This window comes from Onychostoma macrolepis, chromosome 11, assembly GCF_012432095.1.
Source record: "Onychostoma macrolepis isolate SWU-2019 chromosome 11, ASM1243209v1, whole genome shotgun sequence".
Taxonomy (NCBI): domain Eukaryota; kingdom Metazoa; phylum Chordata; class Actinopteri; order Cypriniformes; family Cyprinidae; genus Onychostoma; species Onychostoma macrolepis.
Window position 1 is genome coordinate 25,837,046 of NC_081165.1, and position 21,290 is coordinate 25,858,335.

General features: G+C 35.0%; 1 protein-coding gene across 3 annotated transcripts; it reads right to left on the bottom strand.

Moving 5' to 3' along the window:
• Nucleotides 1-186: 186 nt before the first annotated feature.
• On the bottom strand, nucleotides 187-20,254 carry slc1a6 (solute carrier family 1 member 6). Of its 3 annotated transcripts, XM_058791285.1 has the most exons (12): nucleotides 19,753-20,254; nucleotides 15,348-15,605; nucleotides 15,086-15,223; nucleotides 12,783-12,990; nucleotides 12,655-12,697; nucleotides 11,849-12,162; nucleotides 9,528-9,761; nucleotides 8,026-8,220; nucleotides 7,774-7,908; nucleotides 3,789-3,824; nucleotides 2,894-3,088; nucleotides 187-2,150 (listed from the first exon to the last, which is right to left on the bottom strand). In XM_058791285.1, exons 2-12 carry the CDS (start codon nucleotides 15,562-15,564, stop codon nucleotides 2,075-2,077), a joined length of 1,791 nt encoding a protein of 596 aa, XP_058647268.1. In that variant the 5' UTR covers nucleotides 15,565-15,605; nucleotides 19,753-20,254; the 3' UTR covers nucleotides 187-2,074. The 3 variants fall into 3 exon arrangements, 2 of the variants coding, with proteins under 2 accessions (XP_058647268.1, XP_058647269.1); XM_058791286.1 differs by lacking the exon at nucleotides 3,789-3,824; XR_009273374.1 differs by lacking the exons at nucleotides 187-2,150; nucleotides 3,789-3,824 and having other exon boundaries at nucleotides 2,954-3,088; nucleotides 7,712-7,908.
• Between the last annotated feature and the right edge of the window lie 1,036 nt (nucleotides 20,255-21,290).

Here is a 21,290-nt window from a genome sequence, read left to right on the forward strand (position 1 = left end):
GATGAATGATACACATGTCCATCTATCAATTCACAGACACATGCATTCAGGTAAAAATTCCTGAATCCATTACACACCACTAGAGGATGCTGTTTTGTTGATATGCTGTTATTCGGTGACAGTGTTTTGTGGTTTGTTTTCAACAAGAGAACACTGTAAACTGAGTAATTTTATTCCTGAGCCCTTTATTCATCTTAACACCTTCCAGAATTCAAAATACCAAATAATTCAAGTCAAATATATGCCCACACTAGACCATTAACTCAAAAGGGCAAACTCAAAATTAATAAGTGGGTAGTTGACATATCAATGTGTCCTATAATGTGACAGCAAAAATGTAATTTTTTGTGAAAAATTTTTTATTTGTATGTTGTTGTTTTTTCTGCATTTTTGCTGTCACACCATAGGACACAGTCCAATTTTTATTTGTCAACTACCCAAGTACAGTACAGTACAAAATGGTACCATATAAATACTTATTTATAAGTAATATTAAACAACATTACACCATTTTCACATAGTTTGCATTTAAAAGCAATCTCTACTAAAAGTATATACTGTGGATTCAAACTTAAGAGAGAGGATTTTGAAGTGAATCCATTTGACTAATACTGATATGAGACCTTTGGAGACTGTGGTAGATTCAAGTATTTCACACAGACACATGTGCAATACGGGCAGCACAATCTGAGGATATTTATAAAGCTGGCAAATAGATCTCAAAAAATACTTAAAACAACCAGCAAAGCACAACACAAACTGGCTGGAGAACCAGAACACACTAGAATAATCAGTCATATTCCACCACAAAACTAAAATATTATTCCTCATAAACCACTCTTCACAAAAACTTTACACCCTGCTGATGTGTGCCATCAAGAATAAATCCAAACAAATAATGTTAATAAAAGCCATTCTTAAAGGAACAGTACACCCAAAAATGACAATTCTGTCATCATTTACCAAACAGTTGACGGTAGCCATTGACTTCCATAGTATTTTTTCCATACCATGGAAGTCAATGGATAGCGCTGACTTCTGGTTACAAACATTCTTCAAATTATCTTCTTTAGTGTTCAACAGAAGACAGAAACTCATACAGGCCTCATGGAACAAGTGGAGGGTGATTAAATGATGGCAGAATTTTCATTTTTGGATGAACTGTCCCTTTAATAAGGGAGGAATTATACATATGTACTTCACAGTCCATCATGAAACAATAAGGCAAAAGCTAAATTCATCAAAGAAACATTACATAATATAAATAATTGATTACAATATCATATAATAAACATCTACAAAATTAACATCATTGTTAACCTAGATAACAAAACCACAATAAGAACATCAAAGTAACTCAAAAATGTTCCCTTTGTCTCCACATGTATCATCTATGAGTTTGGCATTGTGTGTATGAGGTAATACAGCATTAAGTAATAATGCATGTTTAATGACATCAACCAACTCTAAAACAATATTTATACTTTAAACAATTTACAAAGACCTTGATGTTTTTAACAGTCTCAAATCAGCATTATAAAACTAGCATAGTGTTGTTTTAATTGGGTGCTACTGTGCCTTGGATGTGATTTGTTTCAAAGTAAATTAAAATACTGATGGATAAAACCACAAATCCATCCTGATCTCACAGCAAATTTATATTTTTTACAAGGTGGCTAATTCATACAAATTCGTATGAGCTTGAAAAATCGTACTTATTTCATGAGGTGGCAAATTTGTACAAATGACCACCCCTAACCCCACCTTAAACCTACCCCTCACAGAAAAGCAGTGAGCGTGAGCATGTTCTAATTTTCAGAAAAATGTTTAATATAACAGTGCTTTAAGTGTGAACAAGTTTGCCTCGCATGTTCCAAAAAGTGAAGCTAAAACATTTTGATCGCCATCTGGTATACAGGTCATAAACCACACCCTCTCCATGTAAACAAATGGGATGTAAGCCAAACTTAAAAATCAAATAACACTTGAAATTAATTTTTCCCAGAGATGGTTTCCATCATTTTAGGTAGTTCTTATCATGCTGATATAGACCAATTTGGAGTAGATGTCACAGTTATGTCACCTGCAGCTGTGTGCGCATTGTGGTGGCAGAAAAACACTCGTCACAAGTGGAGGGAAATGGGTAAAATCTATGGAATAAGAGAAAAAAAATGTATTGTTGTAGTGCCTTTGGATGTCAGAATCGGAATGCAAATCATTTTTATAGAATACCGTCGTCAAAGACTAAAGAGACTAATGTTTAAATGGACAGACTATGGACTATACATTTACCTATTTTATCTCAAAATTCTGACTTTTTCTCGCAAATGCAAATTTATATCTTTAGAACTGGATTTAACTCATCAATATCGAGTTTGTAAATTCTGAGGAAAAAATCCAGAACTGTGGGATATAAACTCATGACTTCGTATCAGAATTGTGAGATATAATCTCGGAATTGCGAGAATAAAATCAGAATTTTGAAATATAAATTCAAATATACCTTCTTTTTTTTTTGCTTTTTGTCTTTTATTCCATGGCTTCCATAAACTGCTACTTGAAAACTGTCATTTTCTAGCACCAGATAGTCTCTGCCCACAAAAACCATCATCACTGTTTGCAAACACCGAATTGGTCTATATGTTCAAGTGTTTGTTTTTCTAAAATGGTTGATTTTAGTTAGTTATTTGATGCTATAAAAACGGGGTGTGGTGTCATGATTGAGGGCTTGTGATTGGATCTGTGGGAGCTTGGGTGGGATTTTGATACCGCAGCTCCACCTCATGATCACTACTGGCGCGGGCTCCAACTGAATCACTACTGCACACACTTGGGACCCAAATCTTTTTTTACAGTCCGTTGGTGTGAACTATAAAGATTTGAGGATAATTACATTGTGGTTTCACTGTTGCGATGTTTGAGAGAGTCGTTCTCCTGACAGATCAGCTGGTATGGCTTTTCATTCTCCTCGATCACAGAGTTGCTGATTTCCACATCCTGGTTCTCGAGTTCCTGTCGTGACAGATGCTCAACGATCCCAGCACCGAATGAATCTCCCAGCACGTTGGTGGTGGTCCTGAGTCGATCCCTGAACAACCACACAAAAACATTTACATTAAATCCGTTTTCTTCAGGTGTGAGTGGTGTTTGACCATGAAAAGCTCACCACCGCAATGCTGCTAATATGTTGCTAAGGTGTTTAGAGTGGTTTTTAGCATGTTGCTAGGGTGTTGTGGGTGGTTGCCAGGGTGTTACTATACAGACACTAATGTGTTCTGATTGGTTGAGGCGTTATGAGTGGTTTCTAGCTTGTTATTATGCAGTTTCTAGGGTGTTACTTTGCAGGTGCTAAAGTGTTCAGATTGGTTTTTTGTTTGGTTGTTTGTTGCTATGCAGTTGCTAGGGTGTTGTGGGTGGCTGCCAAGGTGTTGGCAGGCAGTTGCTAGGGTGCTGTATTTGCAGGTGTTAAGGTGTGCTGGGTGATTTAGCATGTTGCTTTGTAGTTTCTAGGGTGTTTCCAAGGTGATGCTATGCAGATGCTAATGTCTTCTAATGGTTTCTCTCATGTTGCTAGGGTGTTAGAATGGTTGCCAAGGTGTTGCTATGCAGGTGATATGGTGTACTGAGTGGTTGAGGCAAGGAATTTTGTACAATGATGTTATGCAGTTGCTAGGGTGATGTGGGTGGTTTCCAAGGTGTTGCTATATAGTTGCTGTTGTGTTGTATGCCATTGCCAAGAAATTCTCTAGGAGGCTTCTAGGGTGGTTGCCAAGGTTTACAAAAAGTACCTGCACTGTGGAAGCGGTCTACAGTGGTTCCAGTACCTAAAAAGCAAAATGTACAGGGATTGGACGATTTTAGACCTGTGGCGCTGACATCCCTAGTTATGAAATGTTTTGAAAGATTAGTTAAGAAAGAAATTATGCAAAGGACACAGAGTTCTTTAGACTCCCTACAATTTGCCTATAGGTCTAAACGAGGGGTAGAGGATGCAGTAGCGACTCTCTTACACTTAGTACTTCAGCATTTGGAAAAGCCGAAAACATTTGTTAAATTACTTTTTATTGATTTTTCATCTGCTTTTAATACTATTCAGCCACATATTTTAGTCGAAAAACTCATAAATGAATTTGGGCTGGATCTTAGTCTTGTAGGATGGATTTTAGATTTCCTCGTGCAGAGAACACAGAGAGTTAAAGTAAATGACTGTTTTTCTAAATGGCTGGTGTCATCTACTGGGTCACCTCAAGGATGTGTCCTTTCTCCTTTATTATTTATCTTGTACACAAATGATTGTAAGAGTAGTTATAGACATAGGCATATTATAAAATTCGCTGATGATTCTGTAATCGTTAGCTTAATGAGTGAGGAGGACTCTATGTATGGTCCTGTGGTTGATGATTTTATTATGTGGTGTCGGAACACCTTCTTACAACTTAATGTTTCTAAAACTAAGGAGATGACTATTGATTTTAACTCTAGGAGGAAATCTACTCACAATAAGCAAACAAGTATAAATGGAGTAGGTGTTGAGATTGTTGAACAGTATAAGTATTTGGGTATTGTTTTGGATAATAAATTGTCCTTTTCTCCCAATACTGATGTTTTGTGTAAGAGGGGGCAGCAAAGATTGTATTGTCTGCGGAAATTAAGGTCATTTAATGTGGACAAAACATTGATGTGCATGTTCTACAGATCTTATATTGAGTCACTGTTATCTTTCTCACTGTTGTGCTGGTTTAACTTTCTAAATGTGAAAAATAAAAATTGTCTTGAGAGGATGGTAAATCAGGGAAATAAAATAACGGGAAGTAAGCAGATGTCTATGGCCCAGTTATATCATAGACAGGTTCTGGGTAAAGCCCAGAGCATTTTGTTAGATGATTCCCACCCAATGTATTATGAGTTTAACCTTCTCCCTTCTGGTATTCGTTATAGAACCCCGACTAGTAAAACAAATCGGTTTAGACATTCATTTATCCCCTCAGCTGTAAAATTTTTAAATTTAAGATAAGGACTTTTTAGGAAGGAAATGGATGGACTTTTGTATTGTGTGTTGTTTATGTGGAATGCTTGTGTGCTGCAACCAAATTGCCTTCGGGAAATGAATAAAGATGAACTGAACTGAACTGAACTGAACTGAAGGTGTTGCTAATCAGTTGCTGGTGTGTTGTGGGTGGTTGCTGAGGTGGTCCCCAGGTGGTTGCTAAAGTGTTGCTATGCAGTTGCTGGTGTGTTGTGGGTGGTTGTCAAGGTGTTGGCAGGTGTTGCTAAGATATTGTTTTTCCAAGTGTTAAGGTGTGCTGGGTCGTTTAGCATGTTGCTATGTAGTTTCTAGGGTGTTATAGGTGGTTTCCAATTTGTTGCTAGGTTGTTGCTATGCAGATGCTAAGGTGTTATGGATGGTTTTTCTCATCTTGCTAGGGTGTTTGGAGTGGTTGTCAATCTGTTACTATACAGGTGCTATGATGTAAAAGTGTTTTTTAACATGTTATGCAGTTGCTAGGGTGATGTGGGTGGTTTCCAAGGCATTCCCTAGGTGGCTTCTATGGTGGTTGCCAAGGTGTTGCTATGCAGTTGCTTGTGTGATGTGTGTTGTTGCCAAGGCATTGCCTATGTGGTTTCTAGGGTGGTTGCCAAGGTGTTGCTATGAATTTGCTTTTGTGTTGAGCTATGGCTAGGTTAGGTTAGGCTTAGGATTAGGGTCACTGCCAATGGTCCCCAGGTGGTTTCTAGGGTGGTTGCCAAGGTGTTGCTATGCAGTTGCTGGTGTGTTATGGGTGGTTGCCAAGGCATTCCCTAGGTGGTTTCTAGGGTGATTAAGTCGGTCTCTTACTGGTCCAAGTCAAAAGTTTTGGGCCCTCCATCAATTACATGGCATGTTTTAGCCTGTTTTTACCAACTGTAAATCACCCTACTGCTTAGAAAAGTAACAGCACACCTTTCCTCAACAAACCACATGAGTTTGAGGCATCATTTGTGTCTGATGCACATTAGCAGGACTGGTTATGTGACTAAATTTAATACTTAAAAGTGTATTTAGAGTTTGTTTAAAGGAGTCCTATTGTGCTTTTACACTGTTTCAGCTTTAGTTACTGTGTAAGACCTGCAAGGCTATACAAAGCTCAAACTCCACTCTAAAAGGAGATATTCTCCTTAACTACAACAAACGGCTTGTTCAAACTACAGCACACTTCTCATTTAAATAATTCCCACCACAAAATATGCAAAAAAGGGGCGAGGCCTTGTTGAGCTGCACAACAGAATATGGCGAAGAAGAGTTGCTTTAGTAGTGTGTTGTTGCCATGAACTGGGTTCATACTGGTATGCCAAAACTGACACCATCGTTAATATTCACAGCTGAGCAGAAGAAACTCGCAGTTATGGTTAGGGGCGTGACATTTTCGGAACGCGCTGTAAGTGGTTTGCCAGTCACAAAACATTGGGTCAGCTAACCAATAAGAGCACATTTCCTATTTCGGAAGGAGGGGTTTCATGAAAACAAGAACTAAACAGGGAAGAGACAGGGAAGGTAAAATATGTGAAAAATAATGTGCTTTTGGAACAATCAAGCAAAAACCTATTTTAGTATCAAGACTTCGCAAAAGAGCATAATAAGACCCCTTTAAAGGCTTATTTCACCAATATATGAAACTTCTGTCATTAATTACTCATCTTCATGTCATTCCAAACCCGTAAGAACTTCGTTCATCTGGAACACAAATTAAGATATTTTTGATGAAATCCAAGAACTTTCTAAAGGTAATAGGCTTTCTTAAAGGTAGTAAAGACATAATTAAAATAGTCCACATGACATCAGTGGTTCATCAGTAATTTAATGAAGCTACGCGAATACTTTTTGTGCACAAAGAAAACAAAAATAACGACTTTATTCAGCAATTTCTTCTCTTCCATGTCAGTCTTCGCCGCGCATTCACAAGAGTAGCACGACGCATACACGTGATGCTGCTGACGCAGAAGGCAGTGTTCTGACATAGAACCCGGATGTGCTGCGCCTTGTTTACAAGCAGAGGAATGCACAGATAGGATGACTTGCAATTTTTTCGTCCAACCTTACTTATTCGAACCAGAATACAGACGATGAACTAAGAGAGATAGACGTTCTATGTCAGAACGCCGGTTCCTGCGTCAGCAGCATCACATGTATGCATCGTGCTACTCTCGTGAACGCGCGGCGAAGACTGACCCGGAAGAGAAGAAATTGTTGAATAAAAGTTGTTATTTTAGTTTTCTTTGTGCACAAGAAGTATTCTCGTAGCTTCATAACATTATGGTTGAACCACTGATGTCACATGGACAATTTTAACCATGTCCTTACTACCTTTCTGGACCTTGAACGTGTCAGTTGCGTTGCTTTCTATGGAGGGCCAGAAAGCTCTTGAATTTCATCGAAAATATCTTAATTTGTGTTCCGAAGATGAACGGAGGTCTTACAGGTTTGGAACGACATGAGGGTGAGTAGTTAATGACAGAATTTTCATTTTTGAGTGAACTATCACTTTAAACAAGCATCAGTAATAGTAATGCTTACATTAGCAAACATCATTAATAATCTGTTAAGTAAAGGAACTTTCTGCATACAAGTCACTGAAGAGAAACGTTTAACATATTCAATACAGTGTTTAGCAATATGAAAGCCGAATGTGTCAACACTCCTTTAGATTAGCGGTCTGCATTATGTATCAATAACCTTTGAGAGAGTGCTCTCTACTGGAGCCGCATGCTTCAGCGTGACATTTGAGAGAGACTCACAGGAACCAGTCCACCGCGATGATCAGTGTAATGTCCTCTGTGGGCAGTCCCACCGATGTCAATACTATCACCATGGTAACCAGCCCAGCCTGAGGGATGCCTGCTGCTCCGATGCTAGCGGCGGTCGCCGTAATGCTGCAGGAAACATGAGGGCTTTTTAATTTGGAGTTTGATGGGAAATAGCCCACAGGAGATATTGTTTGCAATAAGGAGATAAAGACTCCTTCAGAACTTGTGCTGGCCAAAACTAACCTGATGGTGAGGATCTGCCCAAAGTTCAGGTCCATGTCATTGACCTGGGCAATAAAAATGGCCGCCACTGCCTCGTACAGAGCAGTGCCATCCATATTGATTGTGGCTCCAACTGGCAGCACAAAACGTGTCACTCGTTTGTCCACATGGTTGTTTTCTTCAAGACAACGGAAAGTGATGGGCAGGGTGGCAGAGCTGAGGAAGACAAGAAGGTCAACTGAAATTAAGAGTTGAATTACTAAGATGTAATCATCATTGTGCTTTCGGGCACATCAAAAAATTGTTAGATACTTTACATATTTAGGATGGCTAAGTGTAAATAGCTAAATGCTGCAACCTCATGGATTCAGAATGAGAATCTATTCATTAAATTGTGTCTTCTTAAATGTCTCCTAAATGACAAGCAAACTATACAAGGGCAAATGGGGGAAATTAATAATGATATTCAGTACTTGTTATTCAGATCACATGCCAAATATTTTGTTGATGTTTAGCTTTGAGGTCATTTATATGCTAGTGAAGTGTTATTTTAGTATCACTGAGATGCTATTAAATTTTTTGGTAACATTTTGAATTATATATTATTATATTTTATTATATTTTTATATTTTATGATTCCTTCTGATTCTATATTATTTTAGTAATTTTGTTTCATTTTCATTAGTTTTTGTTGTTCTAAAAGTGTCTATATAGTTTTTTTTATATCAGTTTCAGTTTTAGTTATTTTAGCACATCAAGATCAACTAAATGATAATACGAAATTTTGCCTCAGAAACAAGCAGAAATAAAATAAGCTTCCGTTTTTTACATTTTATTTATTTCAGTTAACATTTATTTAATTTAAAAAATGTTTAGGTTTTTACTTTTAATTTTAGTTTACAATAATAACTCCGTAATGGCATAGCGCTAAAATATGACAAAATAAACTTTTAGCTGATATACACAATTAAAATATGAGAGAATATAATTTTATTGATATCATATCATATTAAATTAATATTTACTGTATGTATAATCAAACTATATTATAATAAATTAATAAAAATATGGTTAATCTTGGAAATATTTTTCTAATAAAATGCTATCTAATTCTATAAACTATAAACACTACATACGTCTGCCCAACAATAGCTATAACAAATATTTTATTTACAGATGTACTTTATTCCCTTGTCCAGTCATCAACCGGTTGTGAAGGAAGAAGCTAGAATTTTATTCATCAAATGGCTTGATTTTGTCCTTCAATCAATGTTTATTAAAAGCTACAGGATCCCCTTTCATATGTGCTGTACTATATTGACACATTATTGATACACTATATTGATAAAACCATTCCACGGGGTCTTTAATGTGTATCAGCTAGAAACACCATCTGGTACTGGACCAACTGATCTACTCAACTATCTGTGAGAACAACAACAGACGATTTGCTCTGTATTGTTGCTGTAAGATGTGTAAAGTATACTGAGTTCCCTACATGGAGGTTTACAATACGTTTATACCTGGATGAGGTGCCTAGAGCTGTGATCAGAGCCTGCAGCAGCCCAGCGATGAAGGTGAAAGGGTTCTTCTTGGTCACCACAAAGAAGAGCAGCGGCAGAACGAACAGGCCGTGGATGAGGAGTCCGACAATGACAGAAACCGTGTACATCCCTAACTGTCCGCCCACCTGAGCAAGATCTTTCATCTCAACGATCTTCCCTGCGATCAGGAAGAGGATTCCCACTGGAGCATACCTGCTCAGAAGAGACATTTTACAGCAATTATTTCATAAATGTGACCCTGGACCACAAAACCATTCATAAGGGTCAATTTTCCGAAATTGAGATTTATGCATCATCTGAAAGCTGAATAAGTAATCTTTCCGTTGATGTAATGTTTGTTAGGATCGGACAATTTAAGGCTAAGATACAACTATTTGAAAATCTGGAATCTGAGGGTGCAAAAAAAATCTAAATATTGAGAAAACCGCCTTTAAAGTTGTTCAAATGAAGTTCTTAGCAATCCAATCTTTACTTAATATCCTAATGATTTTTGGCATAAAAGAAAAATCTATAATTTTGACCCATACAATGTATTTTGGTTATTACATTATTTACAAATATACCCCAGCGACTTAAGACTGGTTTTGTGCTCCAGGGTCACAAATAGTACATTTTATACAATTTTGATTTTTTTATTAACTTTACATTTTATTGCATGATATTTGTAATATGCGATATGTGCAATTTGTATTTTAATGTTAACATAAATCCTCATAATAATGAATTTGTATATCATAATAATCAGAAACTTTCTCATGATTCCAAAATAATTTGCCATGATATTTAGAAAATAATATTTAGAAATATACTCATATTTTAACTATAAAAATTAGTGCTGTCAAACGCTTAATCGCATCCAAAATAAAAGTTTTTGTTTACATAATATATGTATGTGTACTGTGTATATTTATTATGTATATATAAATACAAACACATGCATGTATATATTTCAGAAAAATATGTTATGTTTATATATTAAATATATTTATTTATAATATAAATTATATGAATATAAATATAGACATGTAAACACGTACATATTTTCTAAATATATACTGTATGAGTGTGTATTTATATACATATTAAATATACACAGAACACACATATATATTATTCAAACAAAAACTTTTAATCATTTGTCAGCACTAATAAAAATATAAATAATTATGACTTAGCACCTGATTATTTTAAGAACATTTGTCATAATAAAGATAAAGAAAAAATAATAAATAAAAATAACATTTGTCATAATAAAGAAAAATATAGTAGGCTATATTATAATAATGAGAACCTTTCTCATAAAAATTACACTTCCTATGAAACTATATTTATGTCATAATATTTAGGGAAAAATCTCATAATTTCATTATAATGAGAAACTTTCATAATAATGAGTTAGTATGTATAAGTATAAACTGTATAAACTTTCTCATAATTCTCAGTTAAGATGTCATAATGTTAAGAAAACAATTATGATGTAATAAGAAACAATTTCCACTTATTGTATGTATATTAACACTACTAAGACAAAGTTTCTTATCATTATGAGATGTTAAGTCATTATTAGTAATTATGAGTAATGTTCTCATTATTACAAGATACTGAGTCAGAATTAAGAGATGCTTTATTTTATTCTAAATATCATGACATACTGTATTAATGTGTAATTATGAGTTTCTCATTAATATGGCATACTAATCCAAGAAAAAAAAGGAAAAATCATAAAAATAAAACTTTCTTAAAGTTTAAAAAAATTGTATTTACGTTTCATGTCAAAAAAAAAAAACCGTTCATATAATTTTAAGAAACGTTCCTTACACCTTGAATATATTAGAGAGTACACATCTTAATCAGTATTATATATCAAGTTAAAAAAGTATTTTTAACATTTTATTAAATTACATTTTTGGTGAGTCACACCAAATTAATTTTACCATTAATTTCATGTGGCAAACAAGTTTTTCAAATAATAATAAGTAGTAAAACAGTTATGTTTAAAAATTTCAAATTCTTTTATGTGACTTATTTTATCATTATAATAATGTACAGTATCTCACTGGCATCTTTACTTTTTGTTCCCCCAAAAAATTCTAAATAAACTGTACTACAGAAATGAAAAGCATGGTTACTGAAGAGGTGTATTACAGTAAGTTGCTTTTTTTTTGTTTTTTTTAAATAAATTAATAGACAGGACAAAATGCAAGCTCTCTTCTAAATGACTGCCTTACTGTCAATGATTCAGCAGGAAGGTTATCAGAACATCATAATCACACACTAACCAGATAATGATGGCCACCAAGCGCATTATGGCTTCATTCAGGCAGTCAAAGAAGTCCCGGAGAGCCTGGCCCTGCTGTTTCATGTTTCCAATCACTAATCCAAAGCACATGGAGAAGACCACCAACCCTAAGGCGTTCACCCCATTCGAGGAAGCGGAGACAGGCACCACCTCTTCCACCGTCTCCTGGATGGTCTGCAGGACTGTGCTGAAGTTGGACGCTTGGCTGAGGTCCGTAGAGTTAAAGCTGTCTGTCGCATTGACCACGATGGTGACATTTTTGGTCAACACGGTTTTCTTGTATAGTGTTTTGTACTGCAAGAAAAATGGGTGATTAGCATGCACGATATTGGAAAAAAAATAATGTTTGTATTGATTTTCTGCAATATATATTGCGATATGAAAAGTATTGCATTGCTTATTACTAATTACTTTCTAAATCCCATATCAACCTTGACCAGTTGAACAATATAAGGATAAACTGCACTTTTAATTCTTTCAAATATATAATATAAAATTGCATTAATTATTCTTTAACTGTATTTAAAGGGAGATGGTTACATTAAAAGCTTACATTTTAACATTAGATGATAAATTTTGATGTTAACTAGAATTGTTCTATTGGTCTACACAGTATTACATCAGGAGTAACTGTAATTAAATGAAGAATAATCCCTTTCTTTTTGAAGGGAAAGGTACTTAAATTACAGTATTTAATGCATTAGTAATGCATCACACTCAACGCTGATTGTGATATCAATTTTATATCAAACAGCCCTAGTACCAAATCGGAGAGGATTCACAAACCTGTTTAAAGCAGGCCTCAATTAAATTTGGTGGAAACATATTTCTGTAAGAAGAATGAGAAAAATTAGATCCCATAGCATCTAAAAGACAAACAAGCAGCACATCAGTCCAACTAAACTTTTTCCCACCTTATCAGGTCCAGAAAAGCGTCAGCGGCCTGCACCGGCTCAATGCTGCCACTAGAGGCCAATGGACTGTCCCTGCTGCCTTTACCAGGCCTGATAATAATCACCATTACAATACCGATGAAAACCGCTATAAATGTGGTCACCATGTAGTAGACGATGGCCCGGATTCCCATCTTCCCAGAGGCCTTGCTGTCTAAAGAGGAGATTCCTGAAGGCATGCAACAGCAAGAGACAAAAGACCTGTTGTTCAACATTTCTGTGACAATCACACTGTAAATCACCATTTTGATTAAATAGTTTATGGTTAAATAGTTTAACATACTGATAATTGGTCAGTGTTCATTTTTACATATGTGACCCTGGGCCACAAAACCAGTCTTAAGTCGCTGGGGTATATTTGTAGCAATAGCCAAAAATACACTGTATGGGTCAAAATTATAGATTTTTCTTTTGTGGCAAAAATCATTAGTATATTAAGTAAAGATCATGTTCCATGAAGATATTTTGTAAATTTCCTAACATAAATGTATCAAAACTTCATTTTTGATTAGTAATATGCATTGCTAAGAACTTCATTTGGACAACTTTAAAGGTGATTTTCTCAATATTTAGATTTTTTTGCACCCTCAGATTCCAGATTTTCAAATAGTTGTATCTCGGCCAAATTTTGTCCGATCATAACAAACCATACATCAATGGAAAGCTTATTTATTCAGCTTATTTCAGAGGATGTATAAATCTCAATTTTGAAAAATTGACACTTAAGACTGGTTTTGTGGTCCAGGGTCACATATACTGTTTTTTTTTTTAAAGATACTGCATGCATTTCCATTCAAAAGTTTGGGAGCAATAAGATATTTTTTTAAAAGACTTATTTTCTGAAATGTATTTTATCACAAATATAGTAGAACTGTAATATTGCAAAATATTATTACAAATTATAACTGTTTTCTATTTTAATATATTTTAAAATTAATTTATTCCTGATGTAAAGCTGAATTTTCAGCATCATTACTCGAGTTTTCATTGTCACATGATCTTTCAGAAATTATTCTAATATGCTGAAGTGCCGATCTGAATAATGATTCGCAAACCATTATTACAGAGCGTGCATCGCGAATCATTCAGTTCACGAAATGTGATTTGTTGCCATGTTTTGTTGCATAACCAGTTTTACTACAAATACCATGTTACACTATGGTTAGTGTAGCAAAACCATGGTTAATTTGTTTTGTTTTGGAGTGGAGTTGAACTATAGTTTCCAAAGTCAAAGTCCATCACTTGTTATGATTTTCAAGGGTGTAGAGTTTAGTAGAGACGCTATTATATGTCCCCACCAATATGCAGCCACTACTAAATTGTCCCTAGCAATAATTTTGATCAAACAATTAAACATTTGTTGTCTGCCGTTATGTCCCCTCCAATGCCAAAATCAAACCTACGCTCCTGGTGTAAAGTGTTATATATTTTTAGGATTCACTGATGAATAGAAAGTTTAAACGAAAGCATTTATCTGAAACAGAAATCTTGTGACATTGTAAATGTCTTAATGTCTTACTGTTTTTCTGTTACACTTTTGATCAATTTGTTGCATCCTTTCTGACTTAAAAGTAAAGGTATATATATATAGAGAGAGAGAGAGAGAGAGAGAGAAAGTTCATTTAACAATTTTCAAAAATCATGTTTTTTTCATTGTGCATTCCAATTAATCTCAAACTTATTATTTTGTTATTTTGATTAAGTAAAAATAACAAGAAAAATACAGCGAACTAACACAATAAAAACATGATAAAAAACATGATTTTTGAACATTAAAAAAAAAAACTGAGTTATCTGTTTTTCCAAATACACTCTTCATATACAGTGTATATATATATATATATATATATATTTAAATTTGACTAACCCCAAAGGTTAACAGAACTGATTTATATAGTAAAATTGCAGAAAACAAAACCACAGGAAACAGAGACACTGAATGCATAACAATAGTTCAAATATTCTACGCAAAAGAAGAAATTTTGAAGAATTGCTGGTAGCCAATGACCTTCATAGTATGGAAAAAAATGACTATGGAATTCAATCGCTATATTGTCAACTGTTTGGTTACCAGCAATCTTCAAAATATCTTCTTTTATATTCAACAGAAGAAAGAAATACAGATTTGGGGGTGAGAATATGATGACAAAATTTTCCTTTTTGAGTGTTAGCTCATGATACCTAATGCATGAACTAATGTAAAGGAATTTAAAGTGTATTTATAGCGAATGCTCTATAGAGAGTGAAGTGTTTTTCTGGTGTACCTGTGACAAGGCTGGAGACGATGAGTGGTAGAACGAGCATTTGAAGCATTCTCATCAGCAGCTCTCCAGGGAAAGAGAAATACTTGACCTCCCTGATGGACAGGTTATGAGGCCTCAGCGCGAAACCCAGCACCACCCCTATATGCAGTCAAAGAGATGAGAAACGTCATACTTCCCTCCTAAACAATGCCACTATCAACAAAAAACAAGCCCAACATTATGTGTTTTTCCTGCTGTTTTGCCCGTTGGTTTACCCCTTCACCTAAAGCCACAGCAGCCACTGTGAAGATCACAAAGGTGTTCCTCCGCAGGAACTTCTTGACGCTGTCTCGTGTGATGCCGCCCATCTTTCGTCGACTTCCTGACATCTGCTTCTGTAACACTCGGCACAGACGGTGGAGGCCCTCCTCAGCGCGCTGTGGTTTCTCAGAGTCTTCACTCAGAAACAGACTAGTGCTGTTTGGAGGCTTCTCGTTCATAATCAGCTCTAACACATGGTCCAAGAGGGTTTCGTGGGAAACTGTGGCCGAGAAGTCAGAAAGAACGATATCAAGGCTAAAATTCATTCTTTTGTGACTTAAAGTTCACCATCTCTCAAATTGTATCAGTTAAAATTCACACTTTGTGTATTCTACTCTACATCACGATGTGATTCAATGGCAAAATACGAATCGGTCATTGCAGGGTATGAAAAGTGAAAATTCTTTGGTTTTTTGGAACAAAATAAGAAATTTTGAAGAATGTAAGTTGCTCTTTTCCATACAACAAAAGCATAGACTGTATGCTTATAAAGTTTATAAAAATGAAAATATTAAATACAATTATTCTTATTAAATTAAAGTAATATTTAAAAATATTAGTTTTATCATGTTCTCATATTTATTTCATTCATATTTTATTTTACTTTTGTAAAGTCATAATTTTGTTATAATATAATACTGTTTTGATCTGTTTTTCCCGTGGTTACTATTTATGGTGTGATTTTTGTCAATTGTATTAAAACCAGTTAGGATCAATAAACATCACAATATTTATTTATTTATTATTATAATAACAGTAATACTACAGTATACAGAACACACAACAATAATAAAAAAAACACACACACACACACAAAAAATATTGTCCCTGTTTTTTAATCATAGATAATGACAACTTTCAATATTTTGACCAATAAATTAACATACACATTGTTTACATCTTATGGCTATATACTTCAAAAACACTGAGCAATTTAAATCTTAGGAATTATATGCTTTCACTGCCTCACAGTACCCAGATGTTCACTTTCTTTTAAAGAAAAGAAAACTGTAAATTATTTTTTTTATTGTACACAAATACATATTTTAAAGTGCCCCTATTATGGATTTTTGAAAATGACCTTTCATGCAGTGTGTAACACAGCTCTAAGTGAACATGCTGCAAAGTTTTAAATCTGAAAGTACACCATGTATAAAGTTAGTCACTTATACACTTATTATAAAGTTAAAGTTAAAGTTATTTTTTAAATGAATCCCAAGCCGTTTCATGTTGATGTTTCATGGTTTCCCCGGTAACGCTGTACACAAAGCAGCTGCCTCACAAACGCTGCTTTAAATGAAATTGGCCAATCAGACCAATCACCGCAGATTAGCGTCACGCAAAGGAGGGTTTGGAAAAATGAATCGTTAAAGGAATCGTTTGGGAGTCGTTGAGCAAATAAGGTAAAAATAAATGCATATTATAAGACAATGAAAGTGTTTTTGACCTTGCATGCATGTCAGCCTGTTGTTGGGGACTCCCAAAACCAAAATATGAACCTTTCATTACTCATAATAAGGACACTTTAAGAATATAGGTAACCGACCATTTGATGAACCCCACTGAATTCCATTCTATGGAAGTTAATGGGGACCAGCAGCTGTTTGGTAACCAACATCTTCAAAATCTCTTCTTCTGTGATAAAAGCAACTTGAAGGTGAATAAACGATGACAGAAATGTCCTTTTTGGGTGAACTACCCATCACAATTCACAGTTAAGCACTAACTTTGATCTCAACTCGTTTAATGACGTGCTGATGCCATACTGACGAGAGGCTACGGTAATGACATGCTCTAATTGATTATGAAAACTGTAAATGCAAAATAAATGTCATATTGAGGCGCTCACCCAGAAGACAACAAACAAATATCACGTGACTTCCAGATAAGCAGTACACAGTGTCTCCACTGAGACGGTTTCAGACGCACCCCAGGATGGAAGTGAAGGTGTGTAAGCTGCAGGGTTACTCACCACAGCTGACTTGAGCACACATGGGTTAGGTTTTGCATTAGAGGCTGAGTTGGATAATGAACAAACAGCCAAAGAATTCACCGGTGAGGGTCGTAGTGGTTCAACCAGTGCAACTGATACTGATGGTTTTACACCTTGTCTTTTTAGTATGGAAGCACATTTTGCCAGAATAATTTTCTTTGTTTAATATAGTAAAAAAAAAATAAGTAATTTTGACTTCATATCTAACAATGAGACTGTATATCTTGGAAATATAAGCTTAAAAATTGTTACTTTATATATCACAATGTGACTATATCTTTCAGTAGAATCTTTTGTTTCACTATCATGACTATCTCGCAATGTGACTTTATATATTACAATGTTATTTTACATCTCACAATTTTGACTTTCCCATAATATCAACTTTATATTTCATAATGTGTGTTTATATATCACAACTACAACCTTGAAATTGCGTCTTTATATCTTGCAATTTCATTTTCTCAGCATAATTTCAACTTCATATCTCACAATATGACTTTAACACTTTTGCAATTATGACCTTGAATTTGCATCTTTACATCTTGCGATGTTACTTTGTATCTTGCAATTAATTTTCTCTGTATAATTTCATATTCACAATGTGACTTTATATCTTGCAATACTTTTTTCGGCATAATTTCAACTTTATATCTCACAAAGTGACTACATTGTGCATTTACGATCTTGAAATCGTGACTTCATATCTTGCATTACTTTTTTTTCCCACATAATTTCAATTTTATATCTCACCAGGTGACTTTAAAATTTTGAAATTATGACTGAAATTGTTACTTTATATCTTGCAGTTATGACTTTTTCACATATTTTTAATTTTATATTGCATAAAGTGATTTTACATTTTGCTATTATGACTTTGAAATTGTGACTTCATATCTTGCAATATTTTTGCACATAATTTCAACTTTATGTCTCACAATGTTACTTTATATTACATAATTTCTCGCAAAGGCTTTCTTTATTATTTGAAATTGTGACTTGATTTCTCATAGCTGTGGCTATATTTCTCATAGTATTTATTATTTTAAACTTTGTCTGGCAATCACCTTTTTATTTATTGCTCTGATGCAGAAACAGCTTTGCATATTTCAGAAATGGAAAAACTTTTAAAGCAGTTCTATCAAAAATCCAGCAAGGGTATGCAAAATTACTCAGAAAACAGTTTAAAAAAAAGTTTACAAAATTAATATTCCATCATGGCATTCTATCACCGTCATGTCATCCCAAATTTAAATAGTATTTTTTTCCAGTGGAACACAGTATGTTTATCAGAATGTCCAGGTTGCTCATTTCCATACAATGGAAGTGAATGAATATTGTGGCTGTCAAGCTCCAAAGAAAATTACAAAAAGCACTAGAAAAGTGACCTAACTATATGACATGTGCACTATATTCCAAAACATCTGAAGCCATGTAATTCTGCAAAACATCACTGTTTTTGTTCCAAGAAATAAAATAAAATTTGGGTGCATTATTGTTTCAAATCTCAGACCCTTGTGACTCTAGAAAATTACACTGAAATTATGGACTGGCTGACAAAATAATCAACCATCATACAGACCGCTGACCCCAATTAGCCTACTGTTTGTCTAATGTCAGAAAACATTAAAAAATAATACACTCCATAATACACCATCAAGCCAAATTAAATTTGAGTAACTAAATTACTTCTCACCCAGCTCAGAGTTTCCTTTCTAATCTACAGTATAAAACCTCGATATGGGTTCACTCACCACTCATGGTTGCTCTGCAGTGGGTTAATGCTGGAGACTGGACTAAAGTGGTCACAGGTAAAGCTCAACTCGAGCCAAACACACATGAAACAGTTTTTTATACGGCCTGACCTTCTCTCACCCTCCATGTGACCCCATACTGAGTGACAGCAGAGGTACACAACGCACCTTTGGACCTGATCTAGGGCCAGTTTTCCCTCCATTGATCCCTGCTTGATGGTCTGATCACTGATCTTAAATCAGCATAAATACACACATCAACAAACACCCCAGGTGAGCACTACAAAGCTGACCCGCACCATAATCTTTCCACTTTCCAACACTGAAGCAAAAGGTCCGCCCTTGAACCAGAACCTCACACACTCAGGAGAAAACAGAGGCTTGATAACATGTTTGTGAACAGAACAAGTTGTTTTCTGACTACAGGGTTTTTTAGGCATAGCATTAATGTTTGGATGTACATTATGGAGAGACAAACAAACTAAAAGAAGGAAAGAAAGAAATCATATTGACAGTTTGATGCCTCATCCAAAGAGCTAGCTCAGTTAAATATTAGATTCTAATTTAAATAAGGGTGTATTAATGCACTTTGCATTTTAAAACAATAAAACACGACTTACCATGTAGCAGCAGCTCTTCTTGTATCTGATCTCCAGTGCGCGTTCTGGTAAAGTCGCGTGCAGCAGATACGCTATATTCTGCGCTCACAAAGATTTAAGGAAAAGGCGGAGAAAGTGATTTTTGCGTGGGAAGAAGAGGTTACGGATTTTTCCAGTAAGACAAAAAACAACGACCTACTGCCCGACAGCGATAAGAATCGACACGTTAATAAAGTATCATTGGGGGAGGCGTTTAATACTGAGCGATAACACCCGCTGAGCTGGATTCATCTAATGACTGCTCAATGCCAGGGACGCGTTGTCATTTAACAGCGCCTGAAGTTATTACACGTGAAATATGATCTTCATTAAATGATAAATAAGTATGCATTTAAGGTCAAAATGCTTTGTTGCATTGTAGTAGGCTACTACATTGGCAAGAGACAAATATTATGCGTATTTCATTACTATGACAACGTGATTGCTCGCGCGCGCGTGTGTGTGTGTGTGTGTGTGACCTTCTGCTCTGCTCGGATCTACCCACTCACCACCTACACGTGTCTTAGGTCTGTATAAACTCATCTCGCTCTTTTCCTTGCAACTTTCCCCAAGGAATCTGCCATTTTTTGGAGCACATTTATTAAGGGTTCGTTTAATTTTTTATTGTACGTTTGCATTTCTAAAATGATGAAATGCCCAGGTTTTTTTTTTTAAAGGTTATAGGAACGTGTCTTATATTTTTATATTTTACCCAAAATGTAACATTAGCCTATTTGGCGTTTATTTATTTTTATTTTTTGAACGGTCATCAAGTAGCTACAAATAACATCGTTCTGTTTTCTCTCAACATTATGAGAACGTTTATCAAATATTGAGATAAACGTTCCATTAAGAATGTTTCGTAATAGGCCTATAACTTTAAAAAAACAAAAACAAAAAAAAACTTAGTGAAAGTTGTAAGAACGTTCCCTGACAACTTGTAGCAAAACATGTTTTAAGACCATGTGAGAATACATATATGCAAAGACATGTATAGAGCTCTGTGCTCTTCTGTCATAACTTGACATGACAACTAATAAAAAATGTAAATGGAGTTTGGCCTCATCCAATACTCAGTTTTACATTAAAAAAAAAAAAAAAAAAGTATGTTTGCATAGAGAATGGAGAACTGCTTTAATTTCAAATGTTAATGCATCCATTCTTCAGCGAGTGTAAGGACCATAAACATGCCTTTAACATAAAACAGCGCATTTTGCATTTGTGAAAGGTGACAGCAGCAGATTGCATCGCTATGGTAACACAATGTGGCCTGCCAGAGTGTGGGTGGTATGTTGCATACATGATCTCCATTTAGCTACTGTAATTACACACTCAGCTGCTGAGAAACAGGCATGAAACGCATTAGACACAGTTAATATAATTATTAAAAAGTTTGGGTTTACTATTGTAAAGTGTACAAATGAGCTAAGCAGTGACAAATTATTTTCTCAGGAATAAATTACATTTTAAAATATAGTCAGTTGTAATATTTCACAATATTTCTGTTTTTACTGTAGGCT